The sequence below is a fragment of the Indicator indicator genome, chromosome 18, assembly GCF_027791375.1.
Source record: "Indicator indicator isolate 239-I01 chromosome 18, UM_Iind_1.1, whole genome shotgun sequence".
Classification (NCBI taxonomy): domain Eukaryota; kingdom Metazoa; phylum Chordata; class Aves; order Piciformes; family Indicatoridae; genus Indicator; species Indicator indicator.
Window position 1 is genome coordinate 13,876,999 of NC_072027.1, and position 15,088 is coordinate 13,892,086.

The 15,088-nt window shown below is 36.8% G+C and overlaps 1 protein-coding gene across 1 annotated transcript in view; it reads right to left on the minus strand.

Annotated features, from left to right (window-relative positions):
• Positions 1 to 15,088, minus strand: part of DOCK2 (dedicator of cytokinesis 2) — a 168,483-nt gene that overhangs the window by 137,674 nt on the left and 15,721 nt on the right. Inside the window, exons 14-22 of the mRNA XM_054389131.1 lie at positions 14,511 to 14,635; positions 11,710 to 11,808; positions 10,623 to 10,695; positions 10,445 to 10,548; positions 7,951 to 8,134; positions 7,751 to 7,848; positions 6,445 to 6,534; positions 6,091 to 6,191; positions 3,530 to 3,664 (exon numbers count right to left, since the gene is read on the minus strand). Of these exons, the coding sequence (XP_054245106.1) occupies positions 3,530 to 3,664; positions 6,091 to 6,191; positions 6,445 to 6,534; positions 7,751 to 7,848; positions 7,951 to 8,134; positions 10,445 to 10,548; positions 10,623 to 10,695; positions 11,710 to 11,808; positions 14,511 to 14,635 (1,009 nt within the window). The remainder of the gene's footprint in view (positions 1 to 3,529; positions 3,665 to 6,090; positions 6,192 to 6,444; positions 6,535 to 7,750; positions 7,849 to 7,950; positions 8,135 to 10,444; positions 10,549 to 10,622; positions 10,696 to 11,709; positions 11,809 to 14,510; positions 14,636 to 15,088) is intronic.

Here is a 15,088-nt window from a genome sequence, read left to right on the forward strand (position 1 = left end):
CTTTGAGGACAGGAAAACACTGAGAGGTACACAGGCCCGTGGCCTTTGCATTCTTTAGGATCAATGCCAGTCAGTGAGATTTAAGTCAGTTTTTGGAAAGGAAGATCCAAAACATTATTTGGAGAAGTAAACATCCATGCTGCACATCATTTAAGGTATGTCCTGACTGAGGTGCAACAACTGTATATAAAATGCATACCAGAAAAACTTTGTCATGAAAGGCATCTTGGAACGAGGAGGGTTTGGTATAAACACACTTAAACAGAAAAGTCATCTTACTTATTATCAGGTGGTATTTTTGAAATTTAGGGGTTACTTAAGTGATTTACTATTTTAGCATGCTGGAGATTGTGGCATGTAGGGGGCACTTAGGTTGTTTGGGATTTTGTTGTTTTTTCTTTCCATGGGAATGAAGTATACGGGAGTTGTAAGCATGCAGCTGTCTCAGTCTAAGTGTTTATTACAGTTACTTGGCTAATGCACTGATACAGATTTTCCTGATTACACAACATGGCTTCTTAAACCTTTTTTATTTTTTTGGTGCAGGTGGATCTTTCTTAACTAAATATGTGGGGCAAGCAGGAAGGCAGAAGCATCAGACAACATGTATTAAACGTGCTTCTAGAAAATTTACAGCAGGACTAATTTAAGCCAGGTAGAATGATAACTGTTTCCTGACTCATAATCTAGCTTCCATTTAGACATTTTTCTGTATTAAATTTCAATTAAAGACACTTGTTCCAAAAGCAAATTTTACGAGGTGAGTAATTATCTGCTTGGAAACAACTTCATCACAACAGTGCACATAAATTTCACCACCAAAAGTAACCTTAGGCCAATGAAAGGAGGGAAGCAAACATTTCATGTTTTCAGTCTGCATTATGTAAACCTTTGGCTAATACATATGACCTTTCTGCAAAACAGTCACTGAACAAACAGCTGCAGGACATAACCTTAGTTCAGCCAACTGGAGTAAAGAACATTTTTGCTTTCATCACATCTCTGGAGCTTCAACGGGACTGAATAAACACAAATTAAAGTAGAACTTGGTTATCTTCAATGTATCTGCCTGACAACGAGATAAAAAATGTTTCCCATTTTATGTCTAATATTAGAAGTCATTATTCATCGTTTTCCTACACAGTTTTCACTTTGTAATGTCTTCTACCTTTCAACAAGGCATCTTAGTTTCTTAAGCAGCCCATCAAATTAACAAGAATGATCTAAAGATCTGTCTTAGCTCTATTAATTCAAAATATTTGTCTCCAAGATGGCTAATCTCTACCCTTGAAAGTACTTCAACCATAAATCCTAACTTTTCCCATAGGAAGCAAATACATTAATCCATTTTTTCCACACATATTTTCTTTTGTTCATGAACTGTCTGACAAGTTCAATCACAACAGCTATAGGTGGCCATGCCAGTGCCAGATGGTACTGTCCGTGGATTGGTTATTTTTGCCTAGAGGTTCCCATTTGCAAGAGCACCTGACCTTAGAGCTTCAGACCTTCAGTTAAGGTCTTCATTGGGAAAACTAAATGGAGTGGATATGCAAAGCTAATCACTTGAATATGCAACATATTGCAATAACGTAGTTTATCACAAAGTGTCTGCTGCACACTTGTTGCTTCCAGGTAATACTAGGGATTAAAATGGAGACCAAAGTTCTCTCTGAAACCAAACCCTACCTTCCTACTTCCATCCATAGAGGAAATTTTCACAATCCTCTGCACAACACTTCCTTCCCTAAAACTCTAAATGTCCCCTTTTGCCATGACAAATTTAAAATACAACTTTTGAACTGCTAGCTATGTTCTATTCTCCTGAGCACCCTCTCCTTCCTTATACTTCTTTTCACCATGTTTATCTGTTTCCATCTATAAATAGTAAATTCCTAGAGGAGAATATTTTTGAAGGACTGTATCTACCATGACTAGATTAATTTCTGAATCTATGCCTGCTCTGACCAAAATTTCAGAATTCATCAAATATACTTAATTTTACCCAATTATAAACTTACAAGGATTTGGGGAGGAAAAAAAAAAGGCAGTGGAATAACATTGCATTAGAGTTCCCACTGAGCAGGAGATAAAACATCTTTCTGTTCTGTTGACTGCTGACTGCAAACATAAGATCCAAACACTCAGTCTACCTATAGTCCTCAGTTTGCAACTATGTATCTCCTGTCACCACATTCCTTCAGCCATGCAGCAGAGTGACAAGAGAACAAGTGTCAGGGGAAAAAGTACTAAGGATAGACGGGAAAAACTGAAGCAGAAGAGAGGAAACAAAGGATGTGGAAGGAGTCTGTGGGATATAGTGAGAGTCCTTAAGGGCTGGGGAGGAATTGGGGAACATAAATACTGTAGTATAGCCTTTCTCCTTCCAGCTTCTATCTCCATTCTCGGCCTCCTTTTACCTTGTACAGTATCACTTGTAAACATTATACCTCATCTGTTTGGCTGATCTATCCGAGTCTTCCCTATAATCCATTGAGTCTTCCCTATAAATCGTTTAACTGGAGATCTGAAACACATATTCAGTTGGACAACGATGATTGAACACTATATAGCCTTCCATGCAGTCTGATCTGCTGAACACCATGATCTCAAGGACAAGTATCCAGCTCCAAGCCATCTGTCACAATGCTTGGTCATCCACTGGTCTTAAGCCAATGCACCTGATGCAAAGATTAATCATCCTTTGAAAGTGGCTGCCACTACTAAATACATCTCTGGAACTTACACTCTCCAAAAAATTCTCTTAGCAATGTCTGTATTTTAGGCCAGTAGTCAAGTTTTATGTTTTATTCACAAACCCAACAGCTCTGTTCTGGAATTGTGTTTTTCTGTTTCTCGCTTTACTTCTGTTTCTGGTATTGGATTGCTAGATAAATGGCAATAGTCTGGGTACTGTGATAGCCCAATCCTCCATTGTCTCAAAACAATACATGTGACAGAGCAGGGGTAATAGCTCCTAGTAACTCTGTTGTCTCAAACAAGGTGTGACTTACCTGGGCTGAATAGAAAGGGTGATAGCCTTAACTCTGGAGGAGAGCTGCTGCCTTAATATTGAAAAGAGATCATTTCTGGGGATAGCAGAGTTCCCTCTTTAATAAAACCATGTGTGACAGCACCACGTGACAGACATTGCTCTGCAAGGGCCTAGTGCACACTTCTCCCCGTGCCAAAAGAGTATAAAAGGACCCCAAATTCTGGGGTCCATGTGTTGCGTTTACCACAGAAGACCCTGCTGGGATGTACACCCACCACCAAGAACTATTCCTGTGATATCATTGCTGGATCCAAGGAGTGGTGATATCTTCTTTCTCTCTCTCTCTTTCCCCTCTCCTTTTTCTCCTCATTTTCCTTCCATTTCAAGAGTTTTCATTGGTTCTACTCAACCCAATTCTTCAGCTGTTTGGTGTCAGGTCACTTTAATTTACTCCAAGGAAAGTTTTGAATCTCAGCATGACCTCCCCTGCTGCCCAGGGGTGGCTCAGGATACCAGGTTGTGATAGGTACTTACTGTGAAAATAATGTCCTTGATCTAACAATGAACTTGAAAACATATTCCAGTGCTTTCAGAGTTCTTAGGATAGGTTCACATTGCTCCCCTCGGCTGGAGGTATCCAAGTAAGTCTTCAGAACAGTCATTAATTTCCTGAAGTTAAAAAAACACTTTTAAAAATATTTTTAATTAACTTCTTTAACCTCTTTGGCTCCTCTAGATAAATATTTATGCTTAGTCAAGCACATACAACAAACGTACTGCTTGTACTTTTGCATTTATGCTGCACAAATTCTATCAGTATAAATAAATGAGGAACAAACTCTTCTCTGTGAAAGCAGGAAAAGGAATGTGAAATTTCAGACTTAAGCTACATAACTTCCTGGAAGCACTTTTACAACAGTTTATAATATACATGCACAAGGCAACACAAAATATTACTTCTTCCTACAGTGACTAAACACCACTATGTGCTCCAAATTAACTGCATGTAAATAGTGCACTAGTCTGGTACACAGCAATATCTGCTTTAAGTATGTATTTTATTTCAACACTTCCTTGCTTTGTAGCTAAACAGTTTTTTGGCTAAACCTACTAAAAAAACCACAGCAGCTCATATTAGAATTTCATCACTATAGTTTCATTTTAAAGGATTATATTAGCATTAATGATGCAACCTTGATGTAGCCATAAGAATTAAAAGAAGGGCAGTTTTTTGGGTTTGTTTTTTTTTTCCCTTGAGTCGCTAAAGATAGAAATCTACTACCCCCTACTCTAAACAAACAAAACAAAACTATCACCCAAATTCTATCCCAAATAACTGCTTGCTCGTGTACAGAACAAATACGTATTATACACACATATACATACAAATATAGAGAGAGACATATATGTATCTCTATGCAACTAACAGCCCTACTGCACCAGCCTAACTCATATTTCAACAATACCCTGCTTCAGGCCTCTCGTGCCCATTGTGTGTTTCCATTTAATCCGTTGTATAGCTTCTCTGAATTCACACCTTTCTGTTTGTACACAATGGCAGTCCACTCAGGATCCTTCAACTGCCAGTGTTAAGTCCTCTCAGAATTCCATAAAAGCTAGGTACAAATGGATGACTAAGTAGCAACTTAATAAATATGGTCATAATGTGGTTGTAATATATTTGGGGCACAGTATATCCATCTTTCCTAACTATGAGTACAGGCCATACACAGCTATTTATTTCATACATGATTCTTGCAACAGAGTATATCTTCCATCATGTGCATAGAACCAACAATGCCAAGAAAGCTCAAGATTTGAGAAACAGTCAAACTTTTCTTTGCCTCTGCCACTTTGATTATATCATCAGAAATACCCAGCCAAGTAAATCTTGGCAATATTTTAAGCAAATACGGCTGTCCTGAGAGATTCCATACTCAAACTTCTCTTCTTTCACAATAATATAAAGCATTAAATTACTTAAGCTTATTGTGTATGGAGTGGAGAAGGATTAAAGAAGAGCATATAGCTTGTGCTTGAGCTTTCTAAGACAAATAATGCTAACTCCAACTTTGCTAGAATGTGAGAAAGGATTGATTGTGCACTACTGCCTTCCAGTTCCAGCAGCCTCATTTTCTAATACATAATCTGTATGACACTTCCCGTTGAGTTGGAACCAATGCAAATTCAGCACAAGATATTCTCATCTACTCCAAATCTTCAGCTAAGGTCTTCCATCTATTATTTGTATTCTAAATTACAGTTCTGCTTTAAGCTGCCAGAACTAGACTTCAGGTAGATTAAAAAAAAATAATTAAAAAAACCCCCACACCTATCCTGTTATAGCATTTCCCCAAGATGAGTACTACCAGAAGATGTTATCTTTCTTCATAATTCAAAGGAATTTCATCCTACCATCATCTGCAAAACCATTTTAAAACAAATTAGGAATCCAGTATCAAATTTACTGTATAACACATTCCCACAGTTTTAATTCTCTTCTATGAATCCATGTCTTCCCATCTAGGCATTCTTCAGACACTCCAAAGATGAATTTATAAAAACAAGCGAAAAAAAAAAAAAAGAAAAAGAAACACTAGAACTGTCCACCTGTCCACTAACATCACCACCTGAAACTTTAGCTCACAGCAGATCACATATCAAATACCAAAATTCCAGTTGACTGAACTGAAACCCTCCTAGTGCAACATCAGACTGAACTGCGTACGAAGATTTGACAGTTCACAATGTCCTCACTTAAGGCATTTCAGGTTAAGGACAGGAAGTAGCAGCAAAGGCTTTACAGGAAAGTATCTTTTGACAAATTGGACAGGATACCAATGAAGTGCTCAGACATAGTAAAACCCAGGCAAAAGAAAATCAATCATTTAACCCCAAATTAATTATTTGTCAATTAACTCTACTTATAATGATATGTGTGTCTCTTTAACATAAACAGGTTTCTTTAAAATAAACAAGCAACAGCATCAAAACAACAGTCATCATCAGTTACACCACAAAAATCACAGGCAGGATTTATTTTCTTTCATGTCATGGTGGAAGTTCAAAAAGAAAGAGAAAGAAGACAAACTTACTTGTATGCCAATGTTGCACTGAAATGCTGTTGGATATACGCTTCCAAAACAGTGTTAAAATGCTGAAACTTACGGTCTGCAATTAGTCCAATGATATAGATCTAAACAGACATGGTCATCATTAGCATCTTTTTATAAAGTTACATTTTTAATTAAAATATTTGTTTTCTGAAATATTTTTGATACTTTGCTAATTGAGAGTTTAAGTAATTTGCATTTCAGTCAAATACTAATATTCCAACTGTTCTGTAGAGGTTTCAAGACTAATTCCCTATAATAAACAACTTGCTAGCTCATTCAAAAGTATATGGTTCTTCACTTCAACAAATACAATCCTTTGTTGCTGATTCTTACCAGTGCATCAAAGACGAGGATGTCATATTCATTGCTGTGGGAATGTTCCATCATGATGTTAAACAGGGCATCCAGCGTATCTTGGAGAAACTGCAGAACAACATGAACTGACAAACTGGCAACCAATTCAACTTGAAAATCTTACAAGTCACTTCTTAAGTGAGTAGATTTACTTCCCCTTGAGTCAGAATTTTTAAGGCCTTCACTGAGACACAAATTCAGAAAACACTTTTGAGTTTGTAGGTTTTAGTCTCTTTACTTTTAAAGAACCTACATCCTCAGAAATTACTATCTATAACTGCACTCCCAGTTCCTCAGTGGAACAGATTAATGGATGCTATTCTCATGTGTACATGACGACTGAAAAGGCACTTCATATTTCTGTGCTCCTAGCAAAGTAGCCCAGTGACTTGAGACACAAATATTGGTTTGGTTATAAAAAAAAACACCTTTTTTCTCCTTCCCATTCTCTGCAGACAGGCATCTAATGCTTACTTTTTGAGTAACATATGTAGCAGTGGCTAGGACTTACCAAAATATTAACAAGTTTTTATTTACACTATATTCACTAAATTAAAGAAAGGACCTCATTGGGTGCATGACACAAAATTATTTTTTTTCCTCACATGAACATGTAAATTAAGCACTGTAAGGAAATAAATAGAAAATGTGATGCTTCAGATGGACAAAAGCAAAAAATTGGACACAGACTGTGAAAGATATTTAATACTACTGCCTTCATATCAAGTTTTCAAATAAAATTTTCTGTGCAGGCTCAAAATTAAACTTTTCCTGTGACATACATAAGCACATGACCAATAATATTCTTGGTATTCAATTTCCCATTCATGCACAAAATTTCCAGCAAAATAAAAGAACAGAAAGCAGAAAAAGATCCTGATAAATTAATTATCAGTGAAAGCAGGTGGATTTAACTAGTAATCTTGCAAATCTCCACAGCCTAATAATAGCCAATGAGAAATATCTTGGAACAACAAGTACAAAAATATTTGCTAATACTGTGAAGAGTCCTGTCCGGGTGCTTACTTCCTTGTTCTTCTAATGAGAAGCTTTGCTCGTCTTTTCAAATTATCCCTAAGAAAGGCATTACACCGAATGACACAAAAGTGTAACTGACAAACCTCTAAGTTCCTATTTTTATCCTACAGGTCTCTTTATGTTCCTATGTTTACTGTAACTGACTCTCCAGTTTCATTCTCTTTTTGAAACTGTGTAGCATTTTTTGTGCCACGGTATAAAGGGACATGTAAAATAACTACTGTTGGAATGACTAGAGAAGATATACCTTCACAACTTCCTCTCCATCCACTATCTTCAGTTTTTCCAGGTTTTCCTGCAGCAGCTCTGGCTTCATACGCCACTTCAAGAGCCCCAATAAGCCGACTAACACAAAATAAATGGCCAGACATTAAAATTTCAAGTCTAATCTATCATTCGTGCAAATGTCTCCCTTCTAAAGCTTCCCCCAGTTTAGAAGATACATACCATTCTGAGTTAACTTGGTAGAACAAACAAGGGTTGAAATATAAAATGCATCTCGTGAGCTTACTGAAAGCCCCCCTACAATGTTTGAATTCCTGAGCATGGTTGCTGCTTTATTTTCTACGTGTTGACGTGTAGAAGGTAACGTCAAATAAGCACCAGCGTCCTCCATTTTTTTACTGTCCCCCTGAAAAACAACACACCATTTATTACATGTTTCATACCACTGGATTTAAAACTAGATTTATTTTGTACTGTCTACAAAAGTAAACAAAAAAGCTATGTTTCTGCGGACCTAAATGTATGCACTGAAGGACAAAGAATACCCAAGTCCCTGCACACCCTGTGCAGGTAAGCCAAGCATCAATGTTTTGCAGCAAGAACAGCTGCAGTGAACACACAGGGAAAATACAACATAGAAATTATAAACAAACTATGAGAACTGATATCACTGGCAGAGTTTAAAAGCAAGAGCAGATTTCTCATTCAGATGTCATTAGCTATGGAAGACAACAGACTACTGAAAATCACCTTGAAGACTGTAGGCAGGACACAGACAACACAGCTATGTGACTTAAGAACAGAAAATGAACTGAACAAAAGAAAGAGCAGCAGTAGTATTTTGGTATGCCCATTACAACTTAATATCTGGACATTTACTATGAAAGATCGAGGCATGGTAAAGATTATATTTTAAATTAGAAAATAAGCTGCAGTAACTAAGTGACACAAATATCATGGAGTTTATGCTTTTCAGTAGAACAAACAATACAAAAACAGGGCCAAGAGGGATTTTTTTTCCCTTCTCGGTAACCAAGCTTCATGTCATAACCTTCACTGATTTTCTGTGTCTCAGCTTTTGATTCATACCCCAGACAGGAAAGTAATTTTTAGAGAAGGAATAAAAATCATACTCCTCACTGGTTTGTAAAAGAAAAATTACATTTTGTAAAGTACTCGAGAAAATTTCCCAGTTAAGTTTACAAGTTCTGTCACTTAAATCTGCAACGTTGTGCTTGATCTGACTCAATTGCAGACCCTTAGTCTACAACTGTGCATAAACAAGGAGTTTCTAAAACTATACCTAGAATGATTTTCTAAAAGTTTTGGGGTTGTATCTGAATCAGTGACTGTAAGAGTGCAGTCTCAACTTCCTATCAAACAAGAAGTATGGTTAAAAATTTACTACAGATAGTAAATTTTTTACCTAGACAGATAAAGGGCAGAATCCTTGTGTGGCAGAACAGACAGCATTACTAATGTTTATGATTGTACCAAGCTTGCTAAATAATTCTTAGAATTTCTAGAACCAGAATCTTGAACTTGTCTCAAAAGAAGAAAGTCAAGAGACAATGGGGAAAAGAATTAAAATTTTGATCCACAAGTATATCAACAAGATTCAGTGCCTGAAGGCAGTGAAAGTAAAAGCTTGCTGCTTAGAATTTTCCCTTTTCAAGTTACTTCTTTTGAGAGGCCAAATGTACACTGTTTAAAACACTTACAGCTTAAAATTACTGCTTTTGATACTGGAAGAGGCAAACATATGCAGAGAATCTGTCTGTTTCTCAGAAACATAAACTAGGTCAAATCTGTTTAGCATTTCTCATCCATGCTTAAGTTAAAAATACTGTATTGATGCAGGAATGAATTAGATGGGATTTCATAATCAACATTAACTACACAGTCACTGTGATCGTTATTTTCCTCCTGGTCTAAGTATTTATCAATGAAGATAAATAGCTATACACTACTGTTAATCTTCATTGGGGTAGATAAACAATTTGGTTTAGTTGTATGCTGCTCACTTGCCATTAATAACAGGAGACTAGTTTATTAAAAAGAGGATTAAGAAATACTTAAATCGTTGGTATTCTGGTTTGGTTCTTGTTTTCTTATACTGTCTTCTACAAGGGGGGGGGGGGAAATTAGAAACCCAAACCCCCAAACCACCGAAATCTTGAAACCTCTGTTTCCTGTTTCAGTTTGAAGTCAAAAATGTATCAAATCAGGACTAGTTAAAATTCTTCATACCCAAAACCAAATACCCAAAACTTTCACTTTTGTATGCGAGTAACTATACAAAGCATTGTCAAACTATTCCTTAAGATTACATTCCCTGATTATTCCTGTGACCAAGATTCTAAACTAATTACAACAAGCAGTTTTCCCCTACTTCAGCAAGAATAATGGTACAGATCCAGATACTGAGCTTCCTCTATACTAGAGGTGAAAAGCACAAACTTCAGTAAAAACAATAGGAAGAGCAAGTGTCTTACTGTGCTTTGATATAAATCTCTAAAATTTAGAACCATGTTTACTAACCATAGAACATGTTACATTGGGGTTTTTTTGTTCAGATGCAAAATATAATATTTATCTTTGGCAGAATAATAAAATTAATCTGTGGATAAGGAAATTAACAATGCAGTCAAAGACAACAGTGTGAAAAAGGTGCTTTTTTTTTCTGGGAAAGACGGGAAAAAAATTGATCCAATACCTTTAGAACTAGCAAATCATGGATGCCATCTTGAAGAGTTGTCCCATCCTCTTTCATTAGTCTTATGTAGGCCATCGCAAAATTCTTTTCTCCCTTATCTTTAGCTGCAAAGCAAAATGTTTTCAGCTGACTATCCATCAATGAATTAAATTCACCAAAATAAAATTTTCCTACTTACATTCTTGAGATGATCTGTGCCTGAACATGAAGCGCACATGTATCCTCTGCATGTCTTCAATAGGGACTGCTACCTTTTGTAAAATCAGAGAACAATCAGCCGGGTGGGGAGAAGTTGATTTCACCAGTAATGAGCTCCTATTCTAGAATAAATAAGGACCACTTCTGCTGGTTCCACAATGCCTTTTCACAGACCATTTAAAACTATTGAGCCTGATCACAGTTGCAGAAGTAGCTGATAATCAATTACCTATTAGCCTTTCCTCAAGCACCACTAAAGAAACGAAGCACTGAACCCAGTTAGTTACAACACACAGGTGCTTGTATGCTGGAAAAGAAGTGTACTGCAGTCTTACTACTTACCCCATTAACCACACAATTACACAACACCTCTGAACTATGAAATTTCCACATTTCATATACCAAAAATAAAAACTGATCTAATAGACAGGTGAAAAGGATTTTAAAAATCCTAGAAAAATAAATCACTTATATTTTTGTGATTAAATTCAGTTTCAAAGTCTTGAGTAGAATCCTGGGATCTCGTGACTGCTTTATCCTTAAGGTAGCATACCTATTTATAATAACCATGAATAAAAAAGGCTAACTGCAACAACAAAAGCACAATTTTTTTATATTGTCAAGTTTGCAGTTCTAAAACTAAAGATTTGTACTCGGTCTGTGTTCCTTCACATCTTATCTCTACAAACCTTAATGCATAACATGCCTTCCCATGAACTACAAAGGATCCTTTTCAAAAGGATCTACTGCTAATGATTCTGTACAATTGTCATCATTTCCCTGCAAATTAATACATGCAATGCTTCATTTTTGATGAGCCATGTCAGGATATGAAGTTATCTAAGATGACCTCATTTGTTTTGCTAAACAAATTCTTAACATCATTTTCTAGGCCAACTTTTCAGCCTCACTAATCATGTATCTTTAATAACTGATGCATGATTAAGTCTTCAAGCTGCACTCAGGACCAAGTCATCTTTTAAGAAAAGCTGTTGCCGTGCAACTTTTCCGTGTGCGGATCCACAAAGTGAAAAGAGAAAAACAAGTGAAAAGTATTGACACCATACCTTTAATGTTTCCATCCAACGTGGCTGTTTGACTTGATAGTAAAGAACTGATCTATATTCACTCACAGGTTTGTCCCCTGCTCCCAAGCAAACGGCATTCTTACAAAAAGAAGGGAAGAAACAGTGCTTAGTGGCTCACATAAGTGATTTTTTTTTTTTTTTTTTTTTTACTTGAACAGAACTACCCCAAGCATCAAGGTACCAGAGGATACCCTTCCCCAGTGCTCCCAGCGCTGGCTGTGGGGGAAGCTTTACCTTCGCACAGGGCAGTTACCATTATGGAGCGGCATTCCTTGAAACATGAAGCCACGGCTGCTGCAGCCCGCCCTGAGGCATGAAGCCATGGAGGCCGGGGCCCTCGCCGAGGCACAAAGCCGTGACTGCCACGGCCCTGCCTGAGGCACGAAGCCATGGAGGCCGGGGCTCCCGCCGAGGCACAAAGCCGTGACTGCCACGGCCCTCCCTGAGGCATGAAGCCATGGCAGTTGCATCGGCCCTGGGCTCCATTTCCTGCCCTCAGCTGCATGTTTCAGGGCCAGCCCACCGGGCCATGACTCTCTAAGCTTTGTAAACCTGGCACAGATGTGGCATCATTTAAAACTAAATGATAAGGAAAGCACCAACAAAAATACTAATATGAAGATACCGCATTTTTCAAGCCTCTGAACATAGTGAAAAGAAACATTTTCCATAATCATACTGGACCTACCCCATAGATTGTACTTTACAGGGATTACACAGAGGCCTGGAAGAAGACCTGTGAGATGAACTTTTATAGACTTGATTTCTCAAACTGACAAATCAAAGGCATTATTTCAAGTGGAAGAAACACACAAAGTAAAAATAATCTATCTTAATTATGCCATTTATTTTTTCCATTTACTTTAAAATGCCCTGTTCCAGCAGACTCTCCCAAGTGTTCACTCACCTACCAGAGCTGACTTTCAAACTAAACATGCTGACAGTATGCCTGCCTGCATTTTCTCAGCGTTTTGAATTTCCCATTTTCTAACAACTATTAGAAGTAATACAGATCTAAAATTTTTGATCAAGTTCCAAACTTACTGTAACCTAGGGACTGAGTTTACTTAGTGAATCTTTGAAGAGTCTTGGCCCAGCCCTGTATTTCCCAACTGACTGTGGTTGAGGATCGTCCATGCAGAATAAGTGATAATTGAAGAAGCAAGACTACAATAACTACCGCAAAGGTGCTGAAAATCCAGTCTATCTTTGAAGTCTGCTTCAAACATCAGAATGCCTTGTGGAAAGAAGGATGCGATGTCGATCCCTGACGATGATTTGTAAGGTCTGGCCAGAGTGATTTAACTGCAGAATGGACATTTTTCAACATATATGCACCGACTTGTTTGAACATAGTCTGCGGCGTTCATTCAGACAAAAGGGCCTTTTACTTGCAAGAGTAAATCTAGTGATAGTTCTTCAATTAAAACTAGTCTGCTATCTACACAGAGACAGTTTCCTGTTTAGTGAATATATACTTACTCTGATTAATGAATAATTAGAAACACTGAAATTAATATAAATTCGTGGGTCTGAAAGGTTATTGGTATTCATTTACCTTTTTGGAAGTTAAAAGGCAAAACCTGTTAGTTTTGTTATTACTTGTATTCAAAAGCATTTCAAGTAACTCCTCAAAATCGTTGCTTAAACACGTCTAAGACATATTACCCACAGAAAGCAAGCACAAACTGAACATATATCATGAATCATAGACAAAGTGACAAAGTTACTTTCTCCTAGTATTTGCATAAAGGGTGCACCTGCAGAACTGAACATAAATAGTATCAGAATGCAAGATTTAATGCATTGTCATAGGTTTATTGCTTTAAGGATACTTTGGTGTATGTATTTTAAGCCTATTATTTCGGAATAGACAAAACAGAGATTGCTTAAGTTCGTTTCACAGAGTTAACCACATGCAAGTCATGTAGTGATGTGTTTTCCTATGGATAAGTAAAATTTTGTAATCAGGGTTACAACCCCGTGCATGGACCCTAAAAGCATTACATGAGTTTAGGATTTTATTCACTCAAGCTTTGATGTTATATTTCAAGTCAAGCATTTAACTGTAGTTCATGTAGTTTAATGAGTTACTCCATCTTTATTTTATCTCAAGACATGTCTTTATGATTTCACCCTCATGATAAAAGTGCTGATTTACTGAACAGCTCAGAAAAGGAAAAGCCAGAAATTCCCTTGAATACTTAACTCGTGTTAAAAAGCCTGAAGGAAAAGACAAAAATTACTCAGAAACAGACAAGCTAAAAGACACTGTAAATATTTATGTGGCATATGCACAATGTCCACACTCCTCTGTTGTCTCTAATTTAGTTATTTGCCGTGTATTTTATTCAAGGGACAATGACACACTCTCCCTGGCACAAATCGAGGGTTTGTTGTATACCAGAAATGGTACTTCTGACATTTTAATGTACAGTTACATTCCTCTGGGAATTTCCACAAGAAAACCCCTAGAGCAGCAATGCAGTAATTGTCAGAAACAGTACTTGTGCCTTGGCACAGTTAAAATAGGTCATTCAGCCTTATTTGTCATTACAGTTTTATGCAAGACATTTATAGGACTTCAATGGATACGTTACTTCAAACATCATAAAATATATCCGGCATAAGATTTCACAAGATGGTACAAGTGAGGGGAGTGCAAGTTATTACACAATGGTATTTTATAACAATTTGTAAGTTTAAGGCTTATTTCTCTAATATAACTATAACATTAGACATTTTTCTATGTCCACCACATAGAAAAAAAGAAAACTTACTGGTATCACTTTTCCTTCTTCATCACAGACACACATTATCACTTCCACATTTCTCTGAGTTGTTTTATTGTATTTATCAAAATCCCCATACAGCAGTGTAATATAAATGTCATTTCTTATATCTCCTAAAACAGAAATTGAAAGGTTGGGGGGGGGAAATTAAAAAAAAAAAAAAGGAAAAAAAAAAAATCAATAAAAGCAGGGTCAACTGAAATTCATGAGAGAATCTCAATTTTTTTTTTTTTTTTTGCAGGGAAACAGATAAAAATGTCTCATTTTCTATCTGAACTTAAATGTTCATCTCTATTATGCTTAGCTAAGGAGATTGTACTAGGTGAAATGAACCCATGGGGAGTCCTCAAAGTGACTTGAAATAATTCTCGTCCTGCACTGACATCTGCTGGTGCCAAATGATGCCATTACTGAATTTTCCCCAAATCCACAGCTCTTTTTCTAGAGGCAGATTCATACAATAATGTGTTGTTTTATTTTTTTTTTTTTGAGGGACTTGTTGTTTGCTTTTAAAAAAGAAACACTGAAGACTGAGTGATTTTGATTGGAAATTATCTTACCATAAA